Source organism: Hylaeus anthracinus, unplaced genomic scaffold, assembly GCF_026225885.1.
Source record: "Hylaeus anthracinus isolate JK02 unplaced genomic scaffold, UHH_iyHylAnth1.0_haploid 11994, whole genome shotgun sequence".
NCBI lineage: Eukaryota > Metazoa > Arthropoda > Insecta > Hymenoptera > Colletidae > Hylaeus > Hylaeus anthracinus.
Window position 1 is genome coordinate 1,646,557 of NW_026534341.1, and position 15,269 is coordinate 1,661,825.

A 15,269-nucleotide genomic window follows, 5' to 3' on the forward strand; every position below is an offset into this window, starting at 1 on the left:
GACTGACTCTAAGACTAATTAAATAAAAATCTTCATAGTCAAGGAAATCCTCGGTTTGCTCAATTTGATTCATAGTAGTAGATGCTCCTGAGATTGTGTTTTATATAGCTTATTTTTACAATTTAGATTGCATAGCTGATTGCAATTCAGGTAATAATACCATGTTATAATACGAACCCACTGGTCGTTTTAACGAGAGGCTTCGCAGTTCGGTAAGAATTAATGCCAATCGTATTTTATCAGCTTGGTACATACTCTGCCTTTCACATGGTACTAGAATACCTTGTGCTATGAGATTGCTTATTGTCGTATTAAATAAATCAAGAGATAACGAATACGGATGTTTCCCCCATACATTTCCTTCGAAGAATGCTACTTCTGCTTGTTTCTGTCCTTCAATCAAAAGTGCTTCTATTGTTATGTAATTCGATATTGATTCCTTCCACTGCAATTGAAAGAAGTAATCATTCATGTATACGTCATAAATGTAAAGTACAATGAAAATATATTTTTGTTTTACCTCGAACAAGACGAGACACGTAATATATATTGCATCTACAAATGGTAACATTACATTATATAAGAGAGAAAGTACTTTTAGGTTGTGTCCCTTTATATACGAGTTATTTTGAATACTTATATAATTTTTTCTTAATAACAAATTTAATGTCTCTTCCCATTCTGATTTCATCATAGATTCATCTTCTATTGCAGGCATTGCAAATTCTGTGCTAAGCAATGTTCTCAGTAATTCGTATCGTTTGAAAGCAGCTCCTATATGTAATATACTAATTATACAAAAGTTCTTTTATAAGGGGTAATGAAAGCGTCAAATGACTTCAACATTACCGATTTCAACACCTTCTACTCCTATTACTAGTGTAACAATAGCTGGTTTTATGAAAAAAGATAAAGTAGGATTTAAGTAAATGGATATATTAACAACTGATACAGCTATTTGCATAGTTTTTTCAGACAGAGTATGTCCTTTAACACGTCCATTGTTCTTTAGCTTTGTTGTTTTGTGTCTTTCTCTAAGTCTTAAATATTTTGATTCATCAAATCCAAGTAATTCTTCATGGGGCTTTAAAGTATTTAATATTTCTTCTTTCACATCACTTGTACTTGCATTGTTTTTATCGCCGAATCTGTATAAAATTTGTCTATAATAACGAATATGATATCAAACTACTTTTTAAAGCAAATCTTACCTTTCTGTATGTACTGTCGCATTGAATACTTGTAACAGATTTTTACACCATAAATAATCGCCGACTAAAGTATCCAATGTGTATGGATCATCAGGCTGTGTTTGACTTCTTTCATTGAACAATAAAGCAATTATATTGAAGGGCATGAGAATTGTATTTTTCTTGTGCGAATCTATTATGGAATAGGCCAATTTCTCAGTGACAGTTGACGATAATTTTGTATATGGCGTTAATACTTTTGTTTTACGATACTCCATACTCAAAAAATGACATGCAGAGATAGGTTCACCAATGTTAAAAAAGATGCGGCCGTAACCACAAGGTTTTTGTAAAATAGACAGAGATTGAAAGAGTCCAGTAGTAGATTCTTTTGGTTTTGGCACTCCCAAAAGTTCATATGCAAATAATAATTCTTCTGGTGGTCGCTCATAGTTTATACTTATAGGTACAAAATGTATATCAGGTACACTACCCTCTAATAAACTTTCTAGGATAGTTGAAAGAAGACCTTAAAACAAAAACAATCTTTACATTATAATCATATCAACTGATGTTTATAATGTTATATTAAAGTTACTTTTTTTTACATACCAAACTTTGGTACTATGCTCTTCAAACTTCTACTTCGTGTACCTTCTATAAAAAATTCAATTGCTCTATCACTGTGCTCCACAAGACACATTACATATGATTGAAATATTCTTTTATACAGTAAGTCGGTAGAAAAGGTACGTCGTATATAAAAAGCTCCTGTTTGCCTTAATAACTCTCCTATTATATACATTTGATAAAAATCCATTCCACTTGCAATATTTGGAAGTGCCATATCATAGGAAAATAAAATATACGACAATAATATAAAATCCAAGTAACTTCTATGAGAAGGTGCAAAAACATATTGCACTTGAGAAATCTGCATTTCTTTTTTTATTCTGTATATTGCACTTTCATTTATATAAATGCTTAAAAAAATTCTTTTAATAACTTTTGTGATAATTATACCTGAAAATCAAAATTGATATATGATTTATACTTATCCTTTTTTAGCAGATCTTTCAATTAATAGGTAAAATTAATACTAAAGATTTATTTTTTACCTATCCAACGAACAGTAGGCAATCTTGCTTTACTGGCCATTTCATTTGCCATCATACTAGCCTCCTTTACAACTTTGCTTACATCGACCTTGCGTAACTTAGCTAAAGATGCAATTGTTAACTTAACTCTTTCATCATTTAGCACAGCTTGAATCATTTGTTGTCTGGAATACTTAGATTCTGGAGGAAGCTTATGCGGTGCCAATGATTCCATAGGTCTAGAAGCCCATAAAATATCACAATCATTTCTTCTAGCAAGTAATAAGTCCACAAATTCTGGGAGTTGTTCCATGTTGAAGATAAAATGATTATAATAATTTCATTAGTCTGTGAAATCGTCAACCACGTACATGTACGTTTCTGAAAAAACAAAACCGAAATAAAGTCCAATGATCAAATTCTGCTAATTTTCAATTTAAATGTCGTTTACTGAAGATTCCTCATAAACCGCGTTACTTTAGCACATATATATATATATATATATATATGTACATACTCAATCGCGCGTTCATAGGTCACGATGGAGATTTCTTACATATTACAGTGGTGTTTTCTTGTTTTATATAAGTATTCATTAGCAAAAATTATTGTTTAAATTACAATAATATTAGCAAGTAATTGACAGTTTCATCGTCCTAAAAAAAACTGTTGAAATTTTGTATGTAATTAGTCTATTATTCTGTTTCAGAAATATAAAATGTTATTTTTAGTTACAATTATTTATGCATTTGATAGTAAATTTGTTTAAAAGACAAGAATTAATTTTTTGTAATATACATCGATGTTATAACACATTGACACCGGTGTTGACCGGCGTAAATTTAGATCGTGTAAAGTTTACACTATACTGTAAACGAATCGTACGTTATTAGTTCGCAATATATCCGCTTGGCGCTACGTACAATTTCTTGGCTTTTATTCTGTCTAGGAGTCGTCTGGACTTGTGATTTTAAATGAGGTATTGCCTTTTTTGAAGTGTTCCTCGCGTGGTTGCGTGTTACAAATACTAACTTAGTGATTATGGGTGGTGAAGAACGCTTAGGGGTGACTACCGGTCAACCAAATCTGTATAAACAAGATCTTTCAAAGCTAGTAAGTAATATCTGTAACGATCTGTCTCCATATTCTGACAAGCATTCGTCGTGTTTCGTATAACCTCAATTCTTACCGTTAGCATACTGTATTGCTTAACGATTGCGTTGATTCGAATGAAAATGTGTACTAATACGTGTCAAGAAATGTGATACGGCATCCGAAAGTTTTCTTATCGCTTCTTTTGTTTAGGGATAATTATTAATAACATAACTTTGATTTGTAGCGATTTCATTACGTTCACAGTAATTTATGCATTTTTTTTTTCAATTTAAATTCACTAAATTGTTTTATTGTTCAGGATGTTAGTAAATTGACTGCGTTATCACCCGAAGTTATCAGTAGACAGGCTACGATTAATATTGGTAAATATGATACATGTCATGTTAAAATTTATTTTACAAACAATTAAACGTTATAATTAAATTTTTGTACAGGTACCATTGGTCATGTAGCGCATGGAAAATCTACGATTGTAAAAGCTATATCAGGAGTACAGACTGTTCGTTTTAAAAATGAATTAGAAAGGAACATTACAATTAAACTTGGTAAGTAGTTTGAAGTTTTCATATCACTCTGACTCAACATCTTCTAACTAAGGTTTGCACATTTTTAATGAATGATAGTATAACATCTTAGTTAATAATTTAACATTTTAAGGTTGAATTAATTTTTTGTATCATTCATCTTACAAATATATTAAAAATTTGTTATTAGAAGATTATAGCTTCATGTACCCAAATACTAATTGGCTAATTAATTAATAACCAAATAGCTGATTATTTAATTTCTAGGACTTTTTATATGCACATTCATCGTTGATATGGATCTGCAAACAAAATAATAGGCTTAAAAACAAAACACAGTTTAAGGATGTGTATTTGCTAAGTATTTTAATAAATCGGTAGATTCTATCGGCACATTCTGTTTTAACTATTAACTTTGTAGTAATTCTAATTTTCTATTCTTTTGAACACTAGAATAAAGACTTTATTCGTATTATATTTGTAGGGAAATAAGATTTGAAGAATTTTATTTACCTTTTGACGTATAGGTGGCGCGTTGAGTATTATCCAACGGTCGCCATTTTGTAGAATAAATGTTTTCTAAGATCGCGGGTATCCAAGATCGTTTCGTAACTGAAAAAGTATTTAATCATTTATAAAATCATGCTTATTCTGTACCTTATGCAGCCATTCTAAATCTACACTTTTATTTCCTTTCTTGGTGTTAATAGTAACAACAACATGCTTCCGTTATTTTCGTTTGAATGATTTCACGTTATTTTTTATATTAGTATAATATTGTTTATAACAATGAACAAATTTTCAAAATGGATTTTATTTATTTTGTTTTTATGATTTTTTTTATAAATGTATACGTCTGTGGATTAATATGTACAAAAAAATTGTTTCGTAAATTAAGTGGGGTTAGATATATTTATTAGCAAGTAATAATTTAACTTTTGGTTCACTATTTTTTATCTGTCATTGATTTATTTTGATTGTCATTCTTTATTGCTATTGATATGCAATTGATTAATAAATATGTTCTAGATACTACATGAAAAAAAGTCATTGCATATGAATTTGAGAAATTAAAATCTATTGATTAAAGCATACCTTAATATTTTGTTTAAAAATCGCGAAAGTTTTAAAGAAGACTGAAAAAAGAAGTGTTTTTTCGATAAAGAGTTATGCATGTAAGTATAATGCTATTTATATTATAAATTAAAACTTAAATAAAGGTAAGTATTGTTATATATGTTAATGAATTTCTTAGCTGCTTATGATTGACTTTTCCTGCATATACATATTAAGCATTTGCTGTATTAATTTTTACAATTAAGTGTGAATGTACTATATAATAATATTTGTTTTGTACTTGTTTTAAAAGTAATAAAGTATACAATTTTTTTATATTGAAGTTAACACGAATTTCATTTGTTGGAATCCTGAAATTAATATTTTTAAACACATACTTTTGTGATAGCTCTCCAGTGTTTGCTCTGAATCTAGCCTTGAATTTAGTAATTTTTAAACAACAATTATCCATTCAATCGCATAGAACTTGTTTTTAAGGTGTGCTTTAGTCAATTAATATTTCTGTATTTCTAAGGATGTGTTAAATATGCATATTGTATAAATTAAACACGAGGGATATAACTTCACCATTTTATACGAGGCACCTTCCTTTGCACAAAAGTTCTATGAATTGTATCGATTGCCTCGTAATATCACCACTTGCACATCTCTCTTAGTAAACAAAACAGAAGAATGAAGAGGATTTGAGGGATTTTCAGAGTACAAGGTGATTCATTAATGCTAAGAAAAAAGAGAGGCACGATAATACACGTTAAACGAAATATGGGAAAATATGACTGAAGAGAATGACATCCTTTAAATGTTTGGCATTACAGACGCTCGTGCAGTGGAGGATACCAAAGGGAACCAAGAAGACACTCTTGGCTACGTGAGAAAAATGTCTTCTACACATGACAAAAGACCAGCTTCTCCAGGAAACATTCAGCCATCCGCCAAACAACCGAAGCGCGAACAGATATTAATATCTTCCTCTGGAGATATTAATAAGGATGGTACTGTTAATTCGTCGGCAAGAAATTTAAGTAACATCTTTTTCAACCGAGAAGTTGAACAAGTCACAAATGCGAGTGGAAGAAAAAGAGACTCGCGTCTTTCTGAGAATAGAGAACCTGGCACAGAAAAGAAAAGACTGAATATATTAAATATTAATAATAGTACTAGTACCGATGATAAAGACGATAGCGATATAGAAAAATTACAGTTAAAGAACGATTTAAAACATATTCAGTTAAAAGAATTGAGGATTATATTGAAGGATATGAAATACGATACCAAAAATAGAACGAATACATCGTCGTCAGGAAACGATTTATGGGAAGTAGAGAAGATTCTTGGAAAAAAAGAGAAAGATGGGATGATAAATTATTTAATTAAGTGGAAAAATTGGGGCCCGGAGTACAATAGTTGGGAACCAATGTCGAATTTGGTACATTGCACGGATATATTAGAAGATTTTGAGAGAGAGAGATTGAAATTGCTCAATAGTTTCAAGAAAAAGGCGAACTTTTATCCGAACAATCAAGACATCGAGGAATTCTTAAGGGAACTTAGATACAAGGGGAAAATGATAACGTCGATCTCGACAGAGCACAATCAATTATTTACCTCTATGAGAAATTTCTTGAAACAAAAATTTGTTAAAAATAATAAATTGCGACTTATACAAGACGGTATCCTTTGTATGTTGATCTGTGATTTGAGAAGAAAACAGTTGGACACGTTGAATGCCTGGGAAAACGAAATGAACAGTATCACTAAAGGTAAACCGTTAATACGGGTTGAAAACGAAGTAGATCTAGAAGAAGCACCTCAAGATTTTTATTACATAGACGAATATTTGCCTGGCGCTGGAGTGATAATACCTGATGATCCACCTATCGGTTGCGAATGCAAAACTCTATGCAACTCTAAAGCAAAATGCTGTTTTACTCAGTACGGCAGATTCTGTCCCTACACTACGACATCGAAGATACGAGTTCCACCCGGGACACCAATTTACGAATGCAACAAACGATGTACTTGCAACATGAATTGCGTAAATCGAGTGGTCCAACGTGGCACCGAGATGCAACTCTGTATTTTTAGAACTACCAACGGTAGAGGTTGGGGTGTAAAAACTTTGCAAGCGATCAAAAGGGGTTCCTTTGTAACGCAATACGTTGGGGAAGTGATTACGAACGAAGAAGCGGATAAACGTGGCAAAGAATACGATGCTGCCGGTAGAACCTACCTCTTCGATTTAGATTATAATGAGACTGAAGAACAGTGTCCTTACACTGTCGACGCTGCGATGTATGGCAACGTCTCTCACTTCATTAATCATTCCTGCGATCCAAATTTAGCGGTCTACGCTATTTGGATCAATTGTCTTGATCCTAATCTCCCTAAACTCGCTTTATTCGCGACCAGAGATATCAAAAGGAACGAAGAAATCACTTTTGATTACATGTGCCAATCTTCGAAAAATAGCGACAATTCTATAAGACAAGATGTATCGATAACGGAGGATTTAAATACCATTATCACAGAAAAAGATTTCGAGATACGACCAGACACGCCGGAATCCGATTTGTCGAATAACAAGACTTTATGTAAATGCGGGGCTCAAAATTGTAGACGATATTTATTTTGAATTTGAATTTGCAAGATCGTTATATTATATTAGTATTACATAAAGTTATGCAAATACTGACTTAAGTTTTAGCTGTTTTAATAATCCTGTTTGAGAATTACGTACGTTTTGCAGGAGTAAACCAATCTATTTGGTACTAAAATCAAAGTCTACATTTATAATTTATTGTTCACTCTAGTAAACATTATTTTTCTTTTACATTATGTTTAAATTACGTCAGGTAAGTGGATCGAAGTATTTAAGAAAGTATATGAATGCAGATAATGTTACAATGATTGTTGACAAGCACTTGCATTTGTCCAAAGTAATTGTAAAGGAATTGTTAACACATCAATCGGAAATGATATATTTTATAATTTTGACGTCGATGTTTTTTCACGAACTTAATGGCCCAACATGTTCATTCACTTCAATACAAGGTGACTTGCGTTTCACTTAAGTATAAACAATTACTGTGACTCTCTATACATTATAATAATGTTCAGATAAAGGAGATCGATTGTTTGTATAGAAAAACATTTATGATTTTAGAAGAGAACAATTATTTTTGTTAAACGAATTAAATGTTATCTGTTAGACTAACGTGACAACGAATAGAGGTGCAATTACAATGGCTTACATAATTGATTAAGTTTTTTAATAAGTATGCGCATTTTGATTTTGACAACAAAAGAAGATATTAGAATAGAAACAGAACTCACTTTACAGTTTTCTTCGAGTATCTTCTTTCAGTATCTGCTCAAATCGTCTTCCGTTCGTTCTTGCAGAATTCACGAACATAGTAATGTTCGTTACTTAGTCGTTCTATCTTCAGTTACTTTTGTTTAATTATATAACATACGTTACCATTTATATAGTCATAAATAATTATGTGGCCTCCGCCAAACTTGAGTGTCAAGTAATCATAATGTAGTGTCTTGTTTACTTTTCAAATTCTTGAAAAAATACATGTGCGTGTGACGCGTATTGTGATATTTTCTGGAATTTGTAAAACATCCGTTCAATTGTGTGAGTCGCTGTATATTGTACGACTTGTTTGTATATTTTTCAATTTAACAATAGAAACCGTGGATAGTGAGTTTTCAAGATTATTTGTTTTTATACGTGCATCCTCTTTCACTGGTATGTCCTTTTCTGCAGAGAAGTAGTTACATTCTATCTCCTTTGTATTAATGTTTCTGTGAAACTATGATACCGTGTCATTACGTAAAATTAGCATTTAATTTTTTAGTTCGTCTGATTATGAAATAACATTATTATATTGATACTATGTAGTAGACAATTTTTTAATCAAACGAGACAAAGTGATACAATTGAACTCGATATAGAAGGACGCTATACGCGTCTTGCTTAAAACTTAACAAAATGTTCGTGTAACAATTTCAGTAAATCTTTAATGTTATGCACGCACACACTCTGCATACTGTATTGTAAGTTAAAATTTTCTAACGATCTTTAAACTATAGAAAAATCGAAAGTTAAGAAAATTAATCTTGAAGATTTATTATTCTCCTATAAATCAATCAAGTTATACCGAAGTTAGGCAGTAGTTCTACAATTTTGTACCTTTGTTTTGCTAGTAGAAAATTGAGTTACTTAGAAGCAAATATCTTAATTTACATTTTTAAATTATTTAAAGTTATACATGTGTATAAGAATATTTGGTGTTCTCTTTATGTACTTGTAATGCACAAATGAATAAATGTTAATTGTTACATCGATAATCGACCTTTTTTTTAATGCGATGATATTAATATGTAAAATATTAAAACTCGACCTTTCTTTAACTTTCCTCATAGTCCTAGCGAATGTATGTAATCGTTTGATAATTAACACAATTTACTTTTCATAGTTTGTATAAAGTTTTATCAAAATTTTAAAAGTGTATCGATGACAGAATTTACGTCGAAAAAAAATTTGTCAACAAATTTATACTTCAGTCGGAGGGTAGAATTCGAAAAATTAAAAAGAGAAAGAAAGAAAAAAGCTGTTCCATTAAAGTAATACAACGAATCTGTTTGAATTTGTTTCAGGGTATGCAAACGCAAAGATTTACAAATGCAATAACGAAAAATGTCCAAGACCAGGATGTTACATATCCGGAGGATCAAGCAAAGATGATTTATTCCCATGTCTGCGCCCAGTTTGCTCCGGACGGTTTGAGCTGGTTCGTCATGTATCCTTCGTTGATTGTCCAGGACACGATATCCTTATGGCAACCATGTTGAACGGCGCAGCAGTCATGGATGCTGCTTTGCTTTTAATTGGTACTTAATTGATACAAGTTTTGCTATATCTTTTGTAATATTTTATCCATTGCGATATTACACTGTAGACCGTATTAATATTATTTATTTATAGCTGGCAACGAATCGTGTCCTCAGCCACAAACGTCGGAGCATTTGGCTGCTATCGAAATTATGAAATTAAAACACATTGTAATTCTGCAAAACAAGATAGACTTGGTGAAAGAAGCTCAAGCAAAAGAGCAATACGAACAAATCTTGAAATTCGTCCAAGGTAATATAGCCTTGATAATAGGTTTTCGAATCATTGTTCCATTTTCTCCGATACGTGTTAATAAACAAATAATACTTTTCTTTTAAACAGGTACAGTAGCTGAAGGAGCCCCCGTTATACCAATTTCCGCACAATTAAAATACAATATCGAGGTCTTGTGCGAATACATCACAAAGAAAATTCCAGTACCATTAAGAGATTTCACATCAGAGCCCCGATTAATTGTAATTCGATCATTCGACGTGAATAAGCCGGGCTGCGAAGTAGATGATTTGAAAGGAGGCGTTGCTGGAGGAAGTATTTTAAGAGGAGTATTAAAAGTACGTTAGAAGTATATTCTTTATATATCTTCGTATCGTATACGTTGTAACTTAATACGTTTTTTAGGTGGGCATGGAAATTGAAGTACGACCTGGACTAGTATCGAAAGACAGCGAGGGAAAATTGACTTGTAGACCTATATTTTCACGAATAGTATCATTATTTGCCGAACAAAACGAACTCCAGTTTGCTGTACCGGGTGGTCTTATCGGTAAGTTACGTTACATACATTTAAAAAATATATTAAAGGAAAAAAGAAAGATGTGTATAGTCTTTGTGCGATAAATTTTAAGGTGTTGGGACGAAAATCGAACCAACATTGTGCCGAGCGGATCGTTTGGTGGGTCAAATTTTGGGAGCTGTCGGAGCCTTACCAAAAATATTTATTGAACTTGAAATATCATATTATCTCCTTAAACGTTTATTAGGGGTCAGGACAGAGGGCGATAAAAAAGGAGCAAGGGTAAGATTGTTACATGAAAGTATTGCACGTTTTTTATGTTAACAGTTTGTAACTGTTAACGATACTATTTGATAATAGGTACCGAAGTTATCGAGAAACGAAGTGCTCTTGGTCAATATCGGGTCGCTAAGTACCGGAGGTCGTGTACTAGCGACTCGCGTCGATTTAGCTAAAATTAGCTTGACGAATCCCGTCTGTACAGAAATCGATGAGAAGATCGCGCTGTCGCGACGCGTTGAGAAACATTGGCGTCTGATTGGATGGGGTCAGATATGCGGAGGACAAACTATAGAACCGGTTATAGATCGAAAATAATTCTACGAATATTACAGAAAAGCTGAAAATCGGTATAAAAAAAAATTGAAAATAATTTCTACAACGAGAAATGTTGCTTGAAATGTTTATAATAAAGTATGAAATACAATTTATGTATATAATGCATTATTCCCTATGATTCTTTCCTATATAATAAATATTCTCTCCGTTACTACCGATGCTCGATTAACTGAAATTGATTCTATAAAATTTGGCATAATTTAAAATAAATACATAAGTATAATTAAATATTTTATTTTCGTTACGTTAAATTAGGTATCCATACATATCCCGGTTGAATGTAAGAAATTGACATTGAAACACACGCCAATACTATAGGTGAGTTGTGTGCATCTTGTAGTAAGCGATGCAATTCAATTGGTTGCAAAAATGGATCATCTTGCCTAAAATAGAAACCAAAATACGTTGTGTTCCGTATGACATAAAGATAGTATGCTACTAACAGAAATTAGTTACCTTATTACAACTACTCGGTAGAGTGGAGGACCAGGATTTGCTTTTCTATAATTTTGAGTATTAGAATAAACATTATACGATATCTTGTATCTACTTTTCTTCCGTCTTACAGTTTTCTCGGGTGCGGACTTAATTATTTTAAGTTTACTAAAAATTTCTTCCAAATTACTCGCATTCTTTGGCCCGATAAGCGGACTCTGTAATTTTCCAACTACTTGTACTTCGTCGCAATCTTCATTCCCGTCTTTTTGCGTATCCTCGTCATCGATAGTAATTGTTTTTTCTTCGCGCCATTTGCTTTTTAATTCTGACCAGGAAGATGCTCCTGGGAGTATTTTGAATGATGGCTGATAAACTTCATCGTTATAATTCGATAATGTATTTGAATTTCTATATTGATTTCGTGGGTAATACCTTTGACGAGGTTCTGAGGGCGATAGGTTTCTAGCTATGCTACAATGAATTGACGTATTTTGTACGATTCTATGGTGATAAAATTTCCTTGGCGGTAATGAATTCTGATGAAAATTATGATAAAACTGGTTTCGACCAAACAAATTTCTCATCATGTTGTTATACACGTTTGGTACTGAAAAATTGTTCATTTGTACAGACATAAATCTATTTTGGTGAATAGCTGCGCTATGATTCTCGAGAGCGACAAACACGTTCTGAAACATAGTATTCCTATGATGCCAAAATGAATTTTGGCTGTATGCAAATGGCATTCTATTATTATACATGTAATTAGTATTGAAGTTTGTATACTGCCCACGTTCCATAGAGAAGTAATTTTGTGTATAAACATTATGTATATTTGTTTCTAAATTTTGATTATATGTAGCAACATGTGTATTTCTTCTGGTGGTATTATTCATAGATACGTCACTGCATTGAAGTACATTTTGACTTATACTGTTATTCGAATTATCTAAACTTTCTTCAGGTAGCAGTCTTCTGTCTATTTCTTGTGAATTTTTCGAGTGTGCATTTTCGTAATGATAAACAGTTTTATACGGTTTTATTCGATGGGGTATATAACCTCTTGAAGTATTCACTGTAACTGTAGATTGAGATGCAATATTTGGAATTAAATTTAATATGTCCATTCGTGTCATAGGCTGTGGTACTTCTTGAATCTCATCATCTGAAAGCTCTATAACCTAATTAAAAATACAATAATCGTAATACTTTAATTTAGTATTTTAACATTATAAATATCATGATGGAATTATTATTATATATATTACCTCATGTTTCGATTTCTTGCATTGCGATTCCTTGTTAGATGGTGAAGATAGTTTATGTTTACCTAAATTATCTTCAGAACTTTTAATATTAGAATCAAGTATAGCAATATCGGTAGGTAGCGATACTTTGTCAGTTCTTTTGGGTAACAACTTGACGTTTCGTTGTATGCGCGATGATCGCCAATCAGTCATTGAACTATTTCTCTTGATAGGATTATTCACAGGTTCTGTAACAATTTTTATACTACCTAACAAGGTTTCATCTGATATAATTTCTACTTTAGAGTTTCGTTTCCTTTTATCTTGAGGAATTTTTTCTGTCTGTGAATTAGTATCCAATGTCATACAATCCTCTGTATTATTTTTACACTCAACGTTTGCATGTCGAGTTTCATCTTCTACCATGTTAAGCAGATCATCTACAACTTTATATACACCTTCTGATATATCAGCATCACTGTATAAATGAATATTTTCATGATCATTAACATGTTTCTCATCATGTATATATGTACAATTTTTAGTTTGCTGTTGAGTATCAGACATCCATAGACCATTTTCAGGTTCTATGATGACTTTACGTTTTATGTTAGCAATTTCGTCGTTCTTTACATTTTTTTCTGAATCATAAATGAAACGTTGTATACGATAACCGTAACGTACTAATTGATTATAAACTCTGTATTCATCTATTGAGCACTCAACATTATCGATTAAAAGTTCATAGGCTTGTTGAATGGACAATGGTACATCATTCCATGTAAGTTCCAAACAGTTCTAAAACAAAATAGTGTCTTACTTTTTCTCTGCCGTGTTAGACAACAATCTAATTCTTGTTATAAATAATATATTTAAACCATATGATAACATACAGCTTCTAAAAGAAATAATGCTTCTTCTGGTATTAAATACAAAGCACCACTTTTATCTAGACCAAAATTTCCCCAATCTTGACCAGAGTGTTTTTTCACTCTAGCTCTTTTTTCCAGTGGCAACCATTCAGCACTGGCTAATTGAGAAATACGATCTACTCTTTCTACAGCTATTAAATTTTTCCTAGCATTTATACCCTTTTCAATTTGCATATTTTGTAACCAAGAGTTATCTGGCTCAAATTGTTTTTTTCCAGTCTTTGGTAGAGTTTTAACCGACCTCTCATATTCATCCCATGCATTGTACTTAATACCTTTATGTTGTAGGAGTTCTTCAGCTCTATAAAATAACAATTGTTAAATTATTTTAAAATTGTTGGTATTAATGACCAACTGTTAAGATATACTAAAATATTGTATGCATAAAGAAAACTTACGTTAATACATTGGTGGCTAACTTTTTCCCCTTTTCTGTCATTCTCTTGCTCTTTTAGCGCAAATTTAAAAAATATTTTGATTCATCCACCTATTTTGTAAATACAAAGGGTCTTGTTACCTGTATCATTAAAAATGCAGTAAATTCTTTGTAAGAACATGTAAATTCATGTAATTAATTTCTACCTTTGATAATTATCTTTAATAGCAAGACTTATGGATGACACAAATATTTCTATCTAGTGTAGATTATTATTATTAATTCTATTTGTATGTTGAGTTGAACTGCAAGAAACGTACAACAGAACTCCGAAATATGCCGGTAGGAAACATTAAATAAAAGTACATACGTAAAAAGTCAGTGACATTTAAGTACGTAGTACGTGTATTAATAAAATAAAATCATATATATATATATACATTTTTTAAATAATTTTTATATATACAAATGCCTTAGTTGTGCTTCATCTTGTTCTGTGGTAGGGAATTTATGCGAGGTTAAAATAGTTTATTGGATTAATACGAGTGGCGCCATCGGTGGCAAAATGTTCGAGTTCGTAGTGAAAATAGTTCTCACTGTTTCTGCTAGATGGTGCTATGGTATTAAACGGGTTTTATACTAGTGGCGTCATCAGTAGCAAAACGCGTAAGTTTGTAGTGAATATAGTTACCGCCTTTGTTACCAGATAGCGCCACTAAATGAAGTACACTGTAAAATCAGATAAATAATTAAACCAGTAGATTGAAATAATATATTGTACAGTTGTGAAGCAGAAAATTGTAATAATTATAGATTTATGAAAAATAATAAATAATTTACTAAAAAGGTGTCGATGGCGTCATCTAGCAGGAACAATGAAAACTATTTTCACTACAGACTTGAGCGGATTGCCACCAATGGTGTTACTGACAAAAGGCTTCGATAATTATTCCTACTTTAACTATTAATAAATTAATAAATTTGACAAATTAACACATAC

At 31.8% G+C, this 15,269-nt stretch overlaps 4 protein-coding genes across 11 annotated transcripts; 2 read left to right on the top strand and 2 right to left on the bottom strand.

The window, feature by feature from the left end:
• Positions 1 to 115: 115 nt before the first annotated feature.
• LOC128888699 (dihydroxyacetone phosphate acyltransferase) lies at positions 116 to 5,705 on the bottom strand. 4 transcript variants are annotated; one of them, XM_054145761.1, is made up of 8 exons: positions 5,572 to 5,705; positions 4,441 to 4,539; positions 2,309 to 2,668; positions 1,803 to 2,213; positions 1,212 to 1,719; positions 850 to 1,148; positions 521 to 774; positions 116 to 445 (listed from the first exon to the last, which is right to left on the bottom strand). In XM_054145761.1, the coding sequence occupies exons 3-8, from the start codon at positions 2,598 to 2,600 to the stop codon at positions 116 to 118; spliced, it is 2,094 nt and encodes a 697-aa protein (XP_054001736.1). In that variant the 5' UTR covers positions 2,601 to 2,668; positions 4,441 to 4,539; positions 5,572 to 5,705. The 4 variants fall into 4 exon arrangements, with proteins under 4 accessions (XP_054001736.1, XP_054001734.1, XP_054001735.1 ...); XM_054145759.1 differs by lacking the exons at positions 4,441 to 4,539; positions 5,572 to 5,705 and adding exons at positions 2,805 to 2,953; positions 3,023 to 3,134; XM_054145760.1 differs by lacking the exons at positions 4,441 to 4,539; positions 5,572 to 5,705 and adding an exon at positions 2,844 to 3,159.
• LOC128888703 (eukaryotic translation initiation factor 2 subunit 3, Y-linked) lies at positions 3,230 to 11,364 on the top strand. The gene is made up of 9 exons (XM_054145765.1): positions 3,230 to 3,400; positions 3,702 to 3,765; positions 3,838 to 3,948; positions 9,670 to 9,903; positions 9,998 to 10,156; positions 10,247 to 10,476; positions 10,544 to 10,688; positions 10,771 to 10,940; positions 11,019 to 11,364. Exons 1-9 carry the CDS (start codon positions 3,329 to 3,331, stop codon positions 11,253 to 11,255), a joined length of 1,422 nt encoding a protein of 473 aa, XP_054001740.1. The 5' UTR covers positions 3,230 to 3,328; the 3' UTR covers positions 11,256 to 11,364.
• Positions 4,477 to 9,360, top strand: LOC128888700 (histone-lysine N-methyltransferase SUV39H2). Of its 2 annotated transcripts, XM_054145762.1 has the most exons (3): positions 4,477 to 4,547; positions 4,957 to 5,102; positions 5,820 to 9,360. In XM_054145762.1, the coding sequence occupies exon 3, from the start codon at positions 5,882 to 5,884 to the stop codon at positions 7,634 to 7,636; it is 1,755 nt and encodes a 584-aa protein (XP_054001737.1). In that variant the 5' UTR covers positions 4,477 to 4,547; positions 4,957 to 5,102; positions 5,820 to 5,881; the 3' UTR covers positions 7,637 to 9,360. The 2 variants fall into 2 exon arrangements, with proteins under 2 accessions (XP_054001737.1, XP_054001738.1); XM_054145763.1 differs by lacking the exons at positions 4,477 to 4,547; positions 4,957 to 5,102 and adding an exon at positions 5,591 to 5,710.
• On the bottom strand, positions 11,327 to 14,788 carry LOC128888698 (uncharacterized). 4 transcript variants are annotated; one of them, XM_054145754.1, is made up of 7 exons: positions 14,640 to 14,780; positions 14,476 to 14,574; positions 14,292 to 14,410; positions 13,855 to 14,194; positions 12,983 to 13,759; positions 11,733 to 12,895; positions 11,327 to 11,659 (listed from the first exon to the last, which is right to left on the bottom strand). In XM_054145754.1, the coding sequence occupies exons 3-7, from the start codon at positions 14,330 to 14,332 to the stop codon at positions 11,518 to 11,520; spliced, it is 2,463 nt and encodes an 820-aa protein (XP_054001729.1). In that variant the 5' UTR covers positions 14,333 to 14,410; positions 14,476 to 14,574; positions 14,640 to 14,780; the 3' UTR covers positions 11,327 to 11,517. The 4 variants fall into 4 exon arrangements, with proteins under 4 accessions (XP_054001729.1, XP_054001727.1, XP_054001730.1 ...); XM_054145752.1 differs by having other exon boundaries at positions 14,292 to 14,380; positions 14,476 to 14,788; XM_054145755.1 differs by lacking the exon at positions 14,476 to 14,574 and having other exon boundaries at positions 14,640 to 14,768.
• Between the last annotated feature and the right edge of the window lie 481 nt (positions 14,789 to 15,269).